Source organism: Lodderomyces beijingensis (assembly GCF_963989305.1).
Source record: "Lodderomyces beijingensis strain CBS 14171 genome assembly, chromosome: 1".
NCBI lineage: Eukaryota > Fungi > Ascomycota > Pichiomycetes > Serinales > Debaryomycetaceae > Lodderomyces > Lodderomyces beijingensis.
In genome coordinates, this window is record NC_089970.1 from 1,710,212 (window position 1) to 1,722,786 (window position 12,575).

General features: G+C 46.4%; 7 protein-coding genes across 7 annotated transcripts; 4 read left to right on the forward strand and 3 right to left on the reverse strand. All coding sequences in view use genetic code 12, as the record gives it.

Annotated features, from left to right (window-relative positions):
* Nucleotides 1-34: 34 nt before the first annotated feature.
* Nucleotides 35-1,528, reverse strand: LODBEIA_P06920 (uncharacterized protein; the record flags this gene model as incomplete). Its single annotated transcript, XM_066976640.1, has 1 exon — nt 35-1,528. The coding sequence occupies one exon, from the start codon at nt 1,526-1,528 to the stop codon at nt 35-37; it is 1,494 nt and encodes a 497-aa protein (XP_066827630.1).
* Nucleotides 1,529-1,650: 122 nt separating this feature from the next.
* Nucleotides 1,651-2,375, reverse strand: LODBEIA_P06930 (uncharacterized protein; the record flags this gene model as incomplete). The annotated part of the gene is made up of 2 exons (XM_066976641.1): nt 1,651-2,085; nt 2,157-2,375. The coding sequence occupies 2 exons, from the start codon at nt 2,373-2,375 to the stop codon at nt 1,651-1,653; spliced, it is 654 nt and encodes a 217-aa protein (XP_066827631.1).
* Nucleotides 2,376-2,594: 219 nt separating this feature from the next.
* Nucleotides 2,595-4,115, reverse strand: LODBEIA_P06940 (uncharacterized protein; the record flags this gene model as incomplete). The annotated part of the gene is made up of 1 exon (XM_066976642.1): nt 2,595-4,115. The coding sequence occupies one exon, from the start codon at nt 4,113-4,115 to the stop codon at nt 2,595-2,597; it is 1,521 nt and encodes a 506-aa protein (XP_066827632.1).
* Nucleotides 4,116-4,357: 242 nt separating this feature from the next.
* On the forward strand, nt 4,358-5,168 carry LODBEIA_P06950 (uncharacterized protein; the record flags this gene model as incomplete). The annotated part of the gene is made up of 2 exons (XM_066976643.1): nt 4,358-4,396; nt 4,476-5,168. The coding sequence occupies 2 exons, from the start codon at nt 4,358-4,360 to the stop codon at nt 5,166-5,168; spliced, it is 732 nt and encodes a 243-aa protein (XP_066827633.1).
* A 547-nt stretch (nt 5,169-5,715) lies between these two features.
* On the forward strand, nt 5,716-7,602 carry LODBEIA_P06960 (uncharacterized protein; the record flags this gene model as incomplete). The annotated part of the gene is made up of 1 exon (XM_066976644.1): nt 5,716-7,602. The coding sequence occupies one exon, from the start codon at nt 5,716-5,718 to the stop codon at nt 7,600-7,602; it is 1,887 nt and encodes a 628-aa protein (XP_066827634.1).
* A 132-nt stretch (nt 7,603-7,734) lies between these two features.
* Nucleotides 7,735-9,891, forward strand: LODBEIA_P06970 (uncharacterized protein; the record flags this gene model as incomplete). Its single annotated transcript, XM_066976645.1, has 1 exon — nt 7,735-9,891. One exon carries the CDS (start codon nt 7,735-7,737, stop codon nt 9,889-9,891), a length of 2,157 nt encoding a protein of 718 aa, XP_066827635.1.
* A 446-nt stretch (nt 9,892-10,337) lies between these two features.
* LODBEIA_P06980 (uncharacterized protein) lies at nt 10,338-12,380 on the forward strand (the record flags this gene model as incomplete). The annotated part of the gene is made up of 1 exon (XM_066976646.1): nt 10,338-12,380. The coding sequence occupies one exon, from the start codon at nt 10,338-10,340 to the stop codon at nt 12,378-12,380; it is 2,043 nt and encodes a 680-aa protein (XP_066827636.1).
* Between the last annotated feature and the right edge of the window lie 195 nt (nt 12,381-12,575).

Sequence of the window (12,575 nt, forward strand, 5' to 3'; positions counted from 1 at the left end):
AAAAAAAAAAAGAAAAGTAAGATTCTTTCTCTTTTCAATACTTTGGTATAGTTTGATCTACATCGTCGGACCACTTGTCCAAGCCACCAATGACGTCTTTTGCGCCAAGATAGCCCATACCGAGGAGCTTTGAAGTGGCTAGCTGGGAATCGTTTCCGTATCTGCATATAAGATACAAATCATCGGACTTTTTGATTTCCATCTCATCCGGCACTGCTTCTTCAAGACTGTCGAGTTTTCTGAAGATAGGGTCCCACTCTATGTTGATTGAGCCCAGGATGCGGGTGATTTCAAACTGCTCCTTTGGCCTCACATCTATTAAGACGTGTTTGCGGTTCGCTTTCCTGGCCTCAGCATACTGTTTCGCTGAAACTCTATGCACAGGATCAAGTGGGTCAAGGCTGATTTTACCGCAAAAGGCAACGTAATCCACCGTTCCATTTTCGATATCTCTTTGCTGAATTTTCTTCTCCTGGGGCAAATGACCGCACGCAATGCATGCCGGTTGCTTGTTTCTCATTTTAAACACTCTCATATGCTGATGCGGGAACGCTGAGTAGGATATGAGAAACGGCAGAAATGTTTCTTTAGTATAGGCGCCAGTGAGAACTTTCAAGGCCTCCATCGCCATGCCGACTCCAACCATGCCGATTGCCGGTCCAATAACCCCGCCATCCGAGCACGAGGTCACGGTATTGGGGTTTGGCGCATGCGGGTAGAAACATCTGTAACACGGCCCAATATTTTCAAAGTTCAACACCGTGAGCTGGCCCTCTGCTTTCAAACCCGAGCCACTCACGATGGTTTTCCCCAAGACCACGCAAACGTCGTTGATCAAGTACCTGATGGCAGGATGATCGGTGCAGTCAAGCACCAAGTCGTACCCTTGAACTATTTCAAATGCATTTTGACTGTTCATCCTCTCGGGATAAGTCACGACGTGAACATGCGGATTTAGTTTCTCCATCCACGACTTGGCAGAGTCGCATTTATAGTGACCAACCAGCGCCGTCGAGTGGATGACTTGTCTGTGCAAGTTGCTCGTGTCGACGGTGTCACCATCTACTATTCCAATGGTCCCCACGCCTGCTCCGCAGAGGTACTGCAACGCGGGGGAGCCAAGCCCTCCGGCACCAACCACCAAGACCTTGGCGCTGCGTAGTTTCTTCTGCGATTCCAATGCTCCGAATTGCGGCACAATCATCTGTCTGCCGTATCGCTTGTACTCATCGAGTGTGAACACCCCGTCTACTTTGATCTTGTCATCGTCTGACGTATGGGTCAGATGATCTGCGCCGACGCTTCGAAGGCGAGCATTCTCTTTTTCGAGCTCCTCAATCTTCTTTAGGAGCTCCAGTTCACATGATTGCGTCATACCCCTTTTCCGTTTGTTTTTGAAGAACGCGGTGTTTCTCCAGTCGATGGAGCTGAAATTGGTACAATTTTGGTCTTCTTGTCCTTCTTTCTTTTTCAAATGGAGATCGCACAGCAGAGAGTGAGAAAGAGTTCTATACGCACATGTATACATAGATGAAGTTGAATATGAATATATGAACATCAAACCGTCGTTGGCTGACTACTATACACCCCTAATCCCCTTTTTTTTAATTTGTTTCTTTTCCCTTTTCCTTTCTAAGCAACCTTGTACCATCAAACAATCTTTTGTTTGACAAAAAAGGATTTCAAATGGCGCAATTGGTACACGCATGTGCCAACCAAGACGAAAAGTTGAACAATAGACCATTTGACGACTCTAGAGTTGGTGGACTCACTTTGGTCTCTGAATGCAGCCTCTCTTTCCCTCATGTGTTCTTGCTCCCAGTGGATCTTGTCCAATTGGTCGTACAAGGAGTTGACGCGCTTGGTCAAATCGTCAACCATCCGCGTTGACTTCGAGTCGACATAGTCGTGGCTTGACCCTTGGGCTACGTCAAAGAAAATACGGTGGACCTTGTTTCTGGTATTGTCGTTGTAGACGGGCGTCAAGCAGAACCTGTGCTCCCCCGATTCTATCGATGTGAATGTGAATTCTCCGTCCGGGGTGGACTTCTGATCGATGACCCTCTCGTCGTTATCAAAGGTTTCCTAGTTCTTAGTTAGTACCCAACACCAAAAACGATTCCGTCTAGAAGCTCAATAAAGGCAAGCACACATACATCTATCGTGATTTGCACTTGCAAATTCTTGCTTTTGAAATACTCATTCGAGTGTTCGTCTTTTTCATATGCATCGATTCGACCAACAACCAATGCCTCCTCCTGCAACTCCTCGTAGAAGCACTTTGTCTCCCCCGTCTTGACGTAGAAATGCAAGGCATTGGCAAGCCCCATACAAAGTACCGCAAACACGGCAAATAGTTTCTGAACGCTTAGCATGCCTGGATATATGTCAGAGTGTGTTTCCCAACCCTCGAGAAGGTTGGTACAGGTGGGTTTCGAGATTTTTCACATTTTTTACACGTCAACCTTCGCGTCACACACGTCAAATAGGCGCAATTGGTAGCACCGTGACAGCCATAAATAGCAGAGGGGGATGCTCATCCCCATACGCGTTGTGGTTAGAATGATATCGAATGCTTGAAATACTATTCTATTTTACGACTTTCTCTTGTTGATGATCTTCTTTTTCAAGTGTTTCTTCATCTTGGTTTTCCTCCGCTCCTGCTTGGCGACTTTTGCAGCCTCTTTTCTTGCCCGTTTCTCGTCCTTGTCTTCGTACTTTTTGCCTTTGGGTTTGGCGGCATCTCTTTCCTTCCATACTTTGCCAGTCGAAGCACCACCCAACTCATTATCGCTATCGCCATCGCTATCGGAGTCACTATCGGAATCTGAACCGGACCCACTGTCTGTCTCTGACTCCAATTCTTCCTCTTCTTCATCCTCTTCTTCTTCTTCTGCACCGTGGACTTGTTTATTGTTCACTTCTGGCGCATTGTTAGAGTCACCCCGTTGCTCCCCAACCAAAGTGCGTTCAGTTGAAACTAGCACGTCCAACGTTTCAACTTTTCCCTCGGAAAACTTCTGAAAGTCCCTTTCGTCCAATTGGTTCAAGGAACGGACCAAATGCAAAGAGCGGAAAACTTCATCTTCAACTTCTTGCTCGGGGGTGGTCTTCAAGGTCATGGCGCCAATGTGAGCCTTTAACTGTTCGTCATCCCGAGTGTCAAGCTTGAGCTGCTTGTCGCTTGCCGTGATAAAGCTAAAGATTGACTTTTCCGGGTAGATGTTGATTCCCTTTTTTCCAAAAAAATCATTGACGTTTTTGATGTCCATTCTCAAAAAGTCAAGCGCCATGGGGTGGTCAGGTTCAACCGACTGCGACACGTCGATGATGTAAAGCTTGTCGTCATGGATGATCGAGTTGTACTCACTGAGATCGGCGTGCACTAGCCTGCAATCCTGGAATAGTCGCCTCATGCAAATCAACATTTCCTTGTAATACCGCTCCACCTCTTCTCCATCTTGGAAGTCGTAATCCTTGACTTTGGGAGAAGGCTGGCCGTCCCCCTCGGTCAAGAATTGCATCACCAACACGTGCGACTTGATCATGTAGGGACGAGGACACGGCACTTTGCTCTGGTGGATCCTGCACAAGTTCCGGTACTCCTTTTCAGCCCAGATCTTGACCATTTTCCGCGGGTTGCCCTGGTCTTTCGAGTTCCGGAGCCGGAAGTCGCCATCGACATATCTTTTCCGGTCTTTGAACACAAGAATCGACGTCTTGTAGATCTTGACGGCAAACTCCGTCTCCACCTCGGCGTCGTCGTGGGTCCCGTGGTAAACGTTGGCTTCTTTGCCCGTGCTGATGCACCCATTGATTCGCGACATCAAGTTGGAGTTGATGATCTTGGCCAAAAACCGGAGAGTCCTGGGATCCAACACCTGCTCAACTGTCGCTCTATTCGCCCGGTCCTTTGTCACCTGCGGCCCTTTCTTGAAAGGCTCAGTGTTGATCTTGTCGGCATACTTGGTGACAATGTCTTCCTTTTCCGATGCCGCGGTTGCCGCCTGAACGCGCCTGGTTAAATCCGTCGCCAGCTGGTAATCACTATCATCTTCGTCATCAGATAATTGACGACCGTAGAAACTCATATCCCCTTCCAAATCCAGCGTCATCTCCCTCTATCTTTCCTGTTTTGGGCTTCTTTTATTTTATCCCAAGAGCAGATCCTTATGGAGTTTGAAGTTGGGATGAGGTTGCAAATGCGGCAAAAAAAAAAACGCCTACTGCCCCGACGTTTTCTCAAACGAGAGCTTCACCACCACCACCACCACCACCACCAACCACAACAACAACATCCAAAACAAAATTGGGAGGAAGAAACGTAATTTGAAAACAGGTCAAGCACGGTCAATCAATGGCCGTCCCTATCGCTATCCAGAGCTTGCTACCACAAGTATGTTTGATCCTTAGCGAAAAGATAGAAAGAGCATAAAAGAGAGAGAGAGAGATGGTACTAACGCTTGCAATGGCAGAAATTCTTTGGCCTTGTCCCGCTCTTTATAGGAGTAGAGATCATACTTGGGATAACCATTCTCAACAAAGCCAGCGGTCTCTACGGAATATTGTCGTTGTTCACCGGGCACCCCATCAACTTTTTGCAATGGCTCTATAACTCGCTAGCCTTGTTGATGTTGCCGGTGTATGCCAGCGCCGCCATAAGCTTGGAGAACAAGGTGGAGCTTGTTCGCAAAATTTCCTTTGCCACGCTCGTGTTTTGCATAGACACTCTTATCGGCTTGTTTTACACGGTGTATTTCATGTACTTGTGGTTCTCAGAGGAAGGCAGCAGCGGAACCACCACCTCGGCATTGTTCACGAGAGGCGGCGCAAGTTCATACGCGGACTTGGAACCGTCTTCAAAGTCGGCATCCACGGAGAGGGAGCTATTTTTCATCTTCAGCACCACCTTGGTCACGATCTTGATGAGGATATACTTTACCTTGACGATGTTGAGCTTTGCCAAAGTCTTGTTGAAGCAGAACTCGTTGGAGTCGCGATACAAAACCGAAATCAACTTGGATGGCGAAAATGGAAGCGACCAGCTTCTCGAAGACGCCGCCGAAATAGAAATTTCAAACTCATCGGGTCTATCTGGAGAAGTCAAGAAGTTGCTTTACGACTTGGAAATGAGGTCAAAGGACTTCCTCGATGAAATGTTGAACTGAGGATTTAGCTGCAAGCTCAAAAATAGAAAATACTCAGAGCTAACTAATAAAAGAAAATTGATAGACAACCCCCTTCCTTCCCTATTCTCCTCTTTGGTAAAAACCAAAGGTATCTCTAGAGTTTGATTGTACCGAGAGAAGGAGATCAAGAGGGAATGCTTGTGTTGCCACACGAGGTTTCTGGATCTTCCAACACCAACACCTCCCGTTCAAAGATCTCAGTTGACGCTTACCCTCTTGCAACGTCTACCTGGTTTTTATCAAATAAACCGCAGAGACGTAAGCTTACCCCTTCATTACCAGTCAAGGAATCAGCCCTTTGGGCCCGTTGCAACATGTCTTGCAACTGCCTTCTTTACCATGCCCTCTCTCTCTCTTTTTTTTTTTAGAGTACACCCGACTCCTAATATGGAAAGGAGCGGAGAAAACTCCCTGGCAGAGGTTGCTGTGCAATGAATTTCATGCAGAACACACCACCCTGATGTGAACAGCTCCTGTCGGCAGGATTCAACTGGAGAGACAGAGAAGGAAGCCATCTTTTGCATCAATGGGTCAAGCACTGAGCACTAGCGAAGATCTGGCGAGCCATTCACCGGTGGCAAAGCTAAGCAGAGAGCAGATTGTTGATTTATTCTACGCCAGATGCTTGCTGCTTCTAAAGCCGATTGAGATTGCCTTTATCAAAACCAAATGGGATATCCATGGCAACCAAGGCGAGACAATTGACAGTGCCGAGATTTTCAAGTGGTACTTGAGCGAGGAGCAGGCGGATAAAGCGACGTCAAACTTGTTCAGAACCAACATGTCTACTTTGCTAATGGTGATGAAACGGATTGGCAAGTTCCCCTTCTTGAATAGTCCCGTCCATGCAGATGATAAATTGACAGTGCGCGAGTTTATCATATCTATGGTGTTTTTTGATGGCAGGTTCAAGAAGATCTTCAAAGGCGACTATGACTTTGTAAAGCTTTTTTGCATAGCTTTGGCAGCACCCGCCCCCGTTTCTGGAACTGACGATGCCACTGCCTCTGCCATGGCTGATGATGATAATGATAGATATGCAGCAAAGCTACTACAGCCATTTGAGGCTGACGATTCGAAGGAATTGAAATCGAGAAAAGTCAATTGGACGGCCATGGACCTCGTGCGGTCCTTTGACGGCATTTCTGTGCAAGACCTCGCAGTGAATGCCAGGAAATTGCAAGAGTTGTTGATTCTACTCCTTGTTGTGAAATCGGTCCCCAATCAGAAACATGAAGTTATGCGCGAGAAATTCTGGGCTAATTTGTCCAAATGGAAAGAGTTTGATGCTTATTCCTTGTACCTCTTGAGGTACCTCGATATTCAACTTGATGCCAAGAGCTTGAGCGAGCAAAAAATCAAGTATTTGCAGTTTAGTGATGGCATGGCAAGCATAGTGCCTCGATTTTTGGAGCAGAATATCCAAAGATTCTTTGAGGCAGAGATACACGGTGCTTCGTCAGCCGCCCGTGGAGACGACTCACATCATCATTTAACACACTCTTCAGAACCAATGGGGAAAGTGCCCAAGTTCCAAGAGTCGAAGCTTGTCAACAGCGCGTTTTTAGCCCTCGCCTCGGCGATTCTAGAAGGAGCGAAAAGCCCCATTGTCGTTTCCCTGCAAAACATGGTGAAATTATACGCGGGGCTGGAGTCGGGATTCTCCATCAGATCGTTGGAGACTAAAATTTTCAAATGGCAAGCACCAACCATGGTTTTAGTCAGCGGCAAGCGCTTGAAGCAAAAGGCGCAGGAGACAAACCGGCGGTACGAAAAATTTGATCACTCGTTTCCTCGATATTTTTTAAACCTGGAAAACGCTCTCAGACCCTGGCAGCATGAAAACGATAGAATAACATATTGCGTTGTGATCAACCAACCCTGGCGCAATTCCAACAAGAATAATTTTGGTGACGAAAAGTCAATCATTTTAGCGATACAGCCCAGAGCAGACTACTTCAAAAGCGTTCTGAACAAAGCGCAAAAGGGAGAGCTGATTTACTTCAACACCCAGGGCATGGGTGTTGGGTTTGGAAACGAGCAGCCAATCAACAAGGGCAACACGCAGAAATACCATCCTGGCCGCGTCTCACTCACAATCGAAGCAAATTTGGAATTTGCCGTTTTCCGCCATCTAAGTTCCCTGGTGAACAATGATCCAAACTTTTTCAAAACGTCTTCCAACAGTCAGATTGCCAATGAGGACTATGAAGACCGATTCGTCATTACTGATTTAGAAGTGTGGGGTATTGGTTCGATGAAGGAGCTCGAGGAGCAGCAACGGCAGTGGAAGTGGGAGGAACAGCAAGCACAGGCCCGACAAAGCGTCAATATCCGCAACATGGGTGAGGAAAGAGCATTCTTGGAGATGGTGGGTTTGGTGGGGAACCGTGGTAGCGGCGGTTCCGTGTAGCGTAGGTTAGTGTAGCGTGCGGTGTGTATACATAAATTTCTTACGCAGAGATGAGCCAAGTAGACCAAGACCTTGACCCAGACCCAACTTGATAAAAAAAAATCTAGTTTGGTAGACACAACGGAGGTAAACATGGTGAAAGACCGGCCAAGTAAGCCCGTTGAAAAGAAAGGACCCGTGACTCAGGATTTGAGGTTCAAGTCCGTCCACAATGACCCGAGATTCAAGTTCCCCAATTTCAGAAATTTAAAAGTCAAGGTAGATGACAGGTTCAGTCGTAAGGAGTTGAAGAAGTTGAGTGAGAATGCCCTGGGGAAGCAGGTAAAGATAGACAAGTATGGAAGAAGGCTCAATGAAGGAGCTAGTGATTTGAACAAATTTTACGAGTACGAAGACGAGCAAGATGAGGAGCAAGATGAGGAGCAAGACGATGGGGAAGACGATGAGGAGGAAGAAGAAGAGTCCGAAGAGGAGTCCGATGAGGAGTCCGATGAGGAAGAGCCTGAGGTTGAGAGTAAGGGCAAAGATAAAGTTAATAAACTGAAGCAGAAGCTAGATGCATTGGAGGAGCAGCTCAGACTCGAAGAAGCTCAATTAGACAAAGCACGTGGAGAGGGCCTCTCGAGTTCTTCCGAAGACGACGATTCGGCAAGCTCTTCCGACGAGGAAGAACCCAGCGTCAACTTTGAGGAGTCTGACTCTGAAATCGAGATTGAAGAAAGCAAGCCAGATGAATCTGAGCCGACTAGCTCCTTTGCTGTTGTCAATATGGACTGGGACAACCTTCGAGCCGAAGACTTGATGGCCACGTTCTCGTCCTTTGTGCCAAAGGGAGGCAGGATCAACTCGGTCACAATATACCCTTCCGAGTTTGGCAAGGAAAGAATGCAGAAGGAGGAGATTGAAGGGCCAAGTCGAGAACTATTCAAAAGCAAGAAGAAAGCAAACAAACTGGATGATGACGATGACGACGACGATGAATCAGATTTGGATTCGGACGTCGACATAACTGATGCTCGGAAGTTGGAGAGAGTCACGAGAAAATTGTATAACCAAGACGATGGAAAAGAAGACTATGACAGCAAGGCATTGCGTCGTTACCAGTTGCAAAGACTAAGGTACTACTATGCTGTCGTCGATTGCGACTCTGTCCACACGTCGCAAAGCATATACCTGAAAGTAGATGGAACGGAGTACGAGTCCACTGCCAATATGTTTGACTTACGATATATCCCCGAGGACATGACTTTTGACGCCGACGAGGCAAAGGACAAATGTGTCAAAGTCCTGGCACACTACCGTCCCGATTCGCGATTCGTGACTGACGCTTTGCAACACTCAAAAGTAAAGTTGACCTGGGATGAGACACCAAAGGAACGGTTAACGTTGTCGTCGAGGCCGTTGTCGCAAAAGGAAATAGAAGAAAATGACTTTAAGGCTTATCTTGCTAGTGATTCCGACGAGGATGATGAAGGGGACAAAGACCAAGCAAAGGACAGTTTGAAGAGCAAGTATCAGAGCTTATTTGGAGACACGTTTCAAAGATTCGGAAAGGAGCATCGTGGTGGTAATGGTGATGATGATGATGATGACGACGTGGATATGGAAATAACATTTGACCCTGGTTTGAAAGATGGAAAGGACGCCGATACCGGCGATGAGAAGACTGAAGAGTCCACGATTGACGCTTACAAGCGGAAGGAGAAGGAGCGAAGACAAAGGCGACTCAATAAGTTCAAGGAGTCGAAAGAAGCCAGAGAAAAAGATGAGGGTGAAGATGCGGATGAGGATGGTTTGGAAGATGCCAAACAGGAAAGGTCCAAAAAACCATCCAAGAAAAAGAAGGGGAACACTCTTGATGACAAGCAGAAAGCAGAGTTGGAGCTCGTGCTCATGGACAGTGAACTGCAAAATGACCATTTCAATATGAGAGACGTGTTGAAACAAGAAAAATCCAATAAGAAGAACAAGAACCAAAGAAAGAAGTTTGATGATGAAATGACTCAAGACAAATTTGAAGCCAACTTGAATGATCCAAGATTCAAGGAAATCTTTGAGAATCACGATTTTGCAATCGATCCCACGAGCAGCGAATTCAAGCAGACCGAAACCATGAAGAAAATTCTTCAAGAGCGAGCCAACCGTAACAAAAACTCGGGGCTTAAGAATGAGAATAGTAGCGGCAAGAGTCTGAACTCAAGTAAGAAAAGAAAGAGAGCAGACAACGATTCTGACCATGTAAAGTCGCTTGCTGCAAAGTTGAAAAAGAGAAGTAAAAGCACTAAATAGCGCCACCTGTTGCAAAAATAAATTTGCAAATCAATAGATGATAGATACGGTTTGTACATTCCACAGCACATCGGATGGTCTTTGTCTTTGTCTGTCTGACAAGAACAGGCCTTGGAGGTTGGCTCTGAGTCTTACTCTGGACATGTTTCGTTCTTGTATTGTTTCCTTATTTTTTTTTGTTGTAGCTTAAAATGTTTTGCAACTGTTTCACGATGAGCCAAAGCTGAAACGCTCCGTAGAACGAAACAAACTGAAACATCCAGAATTTTGCTGTAGTTTCCACCATCAGGAGAAGATGTATATAATGAGGGTACGAGGGGGAGGTTGCAAGGAAAGCAGCTGGCACGCCAGCACATGCTCTGTTCTTTGAGCTCGACCATTATACTTTATCGGGATACACGAGTCAAAACAACAACAACCATAAACAAATCCAAAAAAAACAACCTATGCATGCATACAGAACGTTGTTGAGCAAAGAAGCCGGGGAAGAAAAGAGTCCGAAGAGTGCAAAGGCTCGGTTCGCTACATTGATCCATCCCTGGCCCAATATCTCTGAGTTAATGTCCCTTTCAAACGATGAGAAGGAAGATCAAGAGGAAGATGATGGCGCTTCCAAAGTGTCCTCCAAGATGATGGTTATGGCGGTTCAAGCTGGAGAAGCCAAAAAATACGAAAACAAGTATGGTTTCAGTGGGGCAAGAGTCCAACACGGTGGTGGTGGCGGTAGTGCCAGTGGTGCTGTGGGTCAACCATACGATATTTCTACTCCTAGTCTCTGGGACTTGGAAGCCCAATATGTTGCTAATAAGGCGCTGCCGGACCTAGCGACGTTGAGTCCACCACAGCGCCACGAGTCAAAAGCCGCGACGAAGAATAGCAATAGCGACTGGCATAACTCGCTGGCTCGGAAGCAACTATCGATAATCTCAGAACGGCTGGATGAGAGAGATGGATCTGTTCTCGTGGGAAACGCAAGCGGTTATGAAGTCGTGGAAGCTGATGGAATTGATGTTGCTCGTGAACCAAGCGATGAAAGTGAAAGTGAAAGTGAACGTGGAAATGAACGAGGAAATGAAAGTGGAAGTGAACGTGAAAGTGGAAGCGAAAGTGAAAGTGAAAGTGAACGTGAACGTGACGATGACGACGACGACGACGGGGACAGTCAACGAGATGGATCTGGATCATGTTTTGCTACACCCAAGATGAAAGTCTGGCAATTTGATCCATCCACCCCATCTACTCCCATATTCGATAGCCCTAATGTGCAACAAATATATAATCAAAAGCAAGGGGTCCCGTTGGGATCCAGAAGGTCCCCCCGGGAAGTGGAATTTGTTCATGCACCGCCGAATGCGGTGCCTGCAACGATGGACTCGCCATGGAGCCTAAACGAGGAGAAGGAGGCGTTGCTCGATACCCCCCACACTACAGATCAAGAACACGACAATGACAACGACCATGACACCGACCAGGTCAATGACAACAACAACAACGACATCAGGCGAGAACTGATACATGAAACACTGGATAGGCCCGGGTCTTTTATTTTCGGCGGAGACGATTTGTATTTCGACTACACGCAATACTTCCCCATCTTGGAAAATGAGTTTGATGCGGACGCCAGCAGTGATATTGTGCACGAATCTGCACTCTCTGCTGGTGCCATACTTAGCGAAAACGTGAAATATGAAAAAACGAACCATAATCTCAGGCGAAAGCACTTGTCTGAACCGCGTTTTGAACACTTGGTCACTAAATTAGCAGACAAAGCTGAGAACACGTTCCAACCAAACGAGAGCAACATCAATCATCACAACCACAACCACCAGCACCAGCACCAGCACCACCACAGCCACCAAGATCTCATTGAACAAAGTGCCACCAACAAGGACCGCAAGAGGCATATCGAATTAACATATACTAATCCATTCAAAACGTCGTCTTCTTCACATACAGCAAAAGATAAGCGAAGCTTGTCGTTGAAAAAGAGTAAAAAAGGCACCTCAAGGTCCAAGCCGCGTGATTCAGTCAAATATCAAACTTCCCCTGAAGTATCGAGGGAAGTGAGCAAAAGTGACCGATCACGCAACCGACAGTCGCATACTACAGGAATATTGAGAACTTCACTGGAATCAGCTTCACGGTCCTCGGGGACAACGCGAGGTTTGAAATTGTCGAGGTCGCTCGATAAGGTCAGCTCGTTTTTCAAGAGTTTGCAGCCGGCGGAGAGAAGGAAACGAGGCGCAACGGGGTCAAGTGACGCGCAGCTCGTGGTGGAGGATTGGGAGACTTTCAGATCAAAGTTCCCGCTGTTGGATCCAAGCTTGATACCTAACGCGCCGCCCAAGAATGAAGGTTTCGAAATAATCGGCGACAAGGGGGCAAAACTTCGCTGGAACGATCGAGAGAAACATTGGGATTTCATGCATTCGGAGTCGCCGCGTGGTACGGTTGAAAAGTTTGAAATTTACATTGACCAAATCCTTTAGTATTGCAAGTGGAAAGGAATTGCAGATTGAAACTAAATTACAGGAAACAGAAAAGAATATACTGCAGCTGAAACTGAAACTAAACTAAACTAAACTAGTAATTCAATAGATTTTTAAAAAAAGAACCAAAATAAACATAAAAAAACATGAGAAAAAAAAATTGTCCTTTTTCTTTAAAAAAATTTACAAACTGCC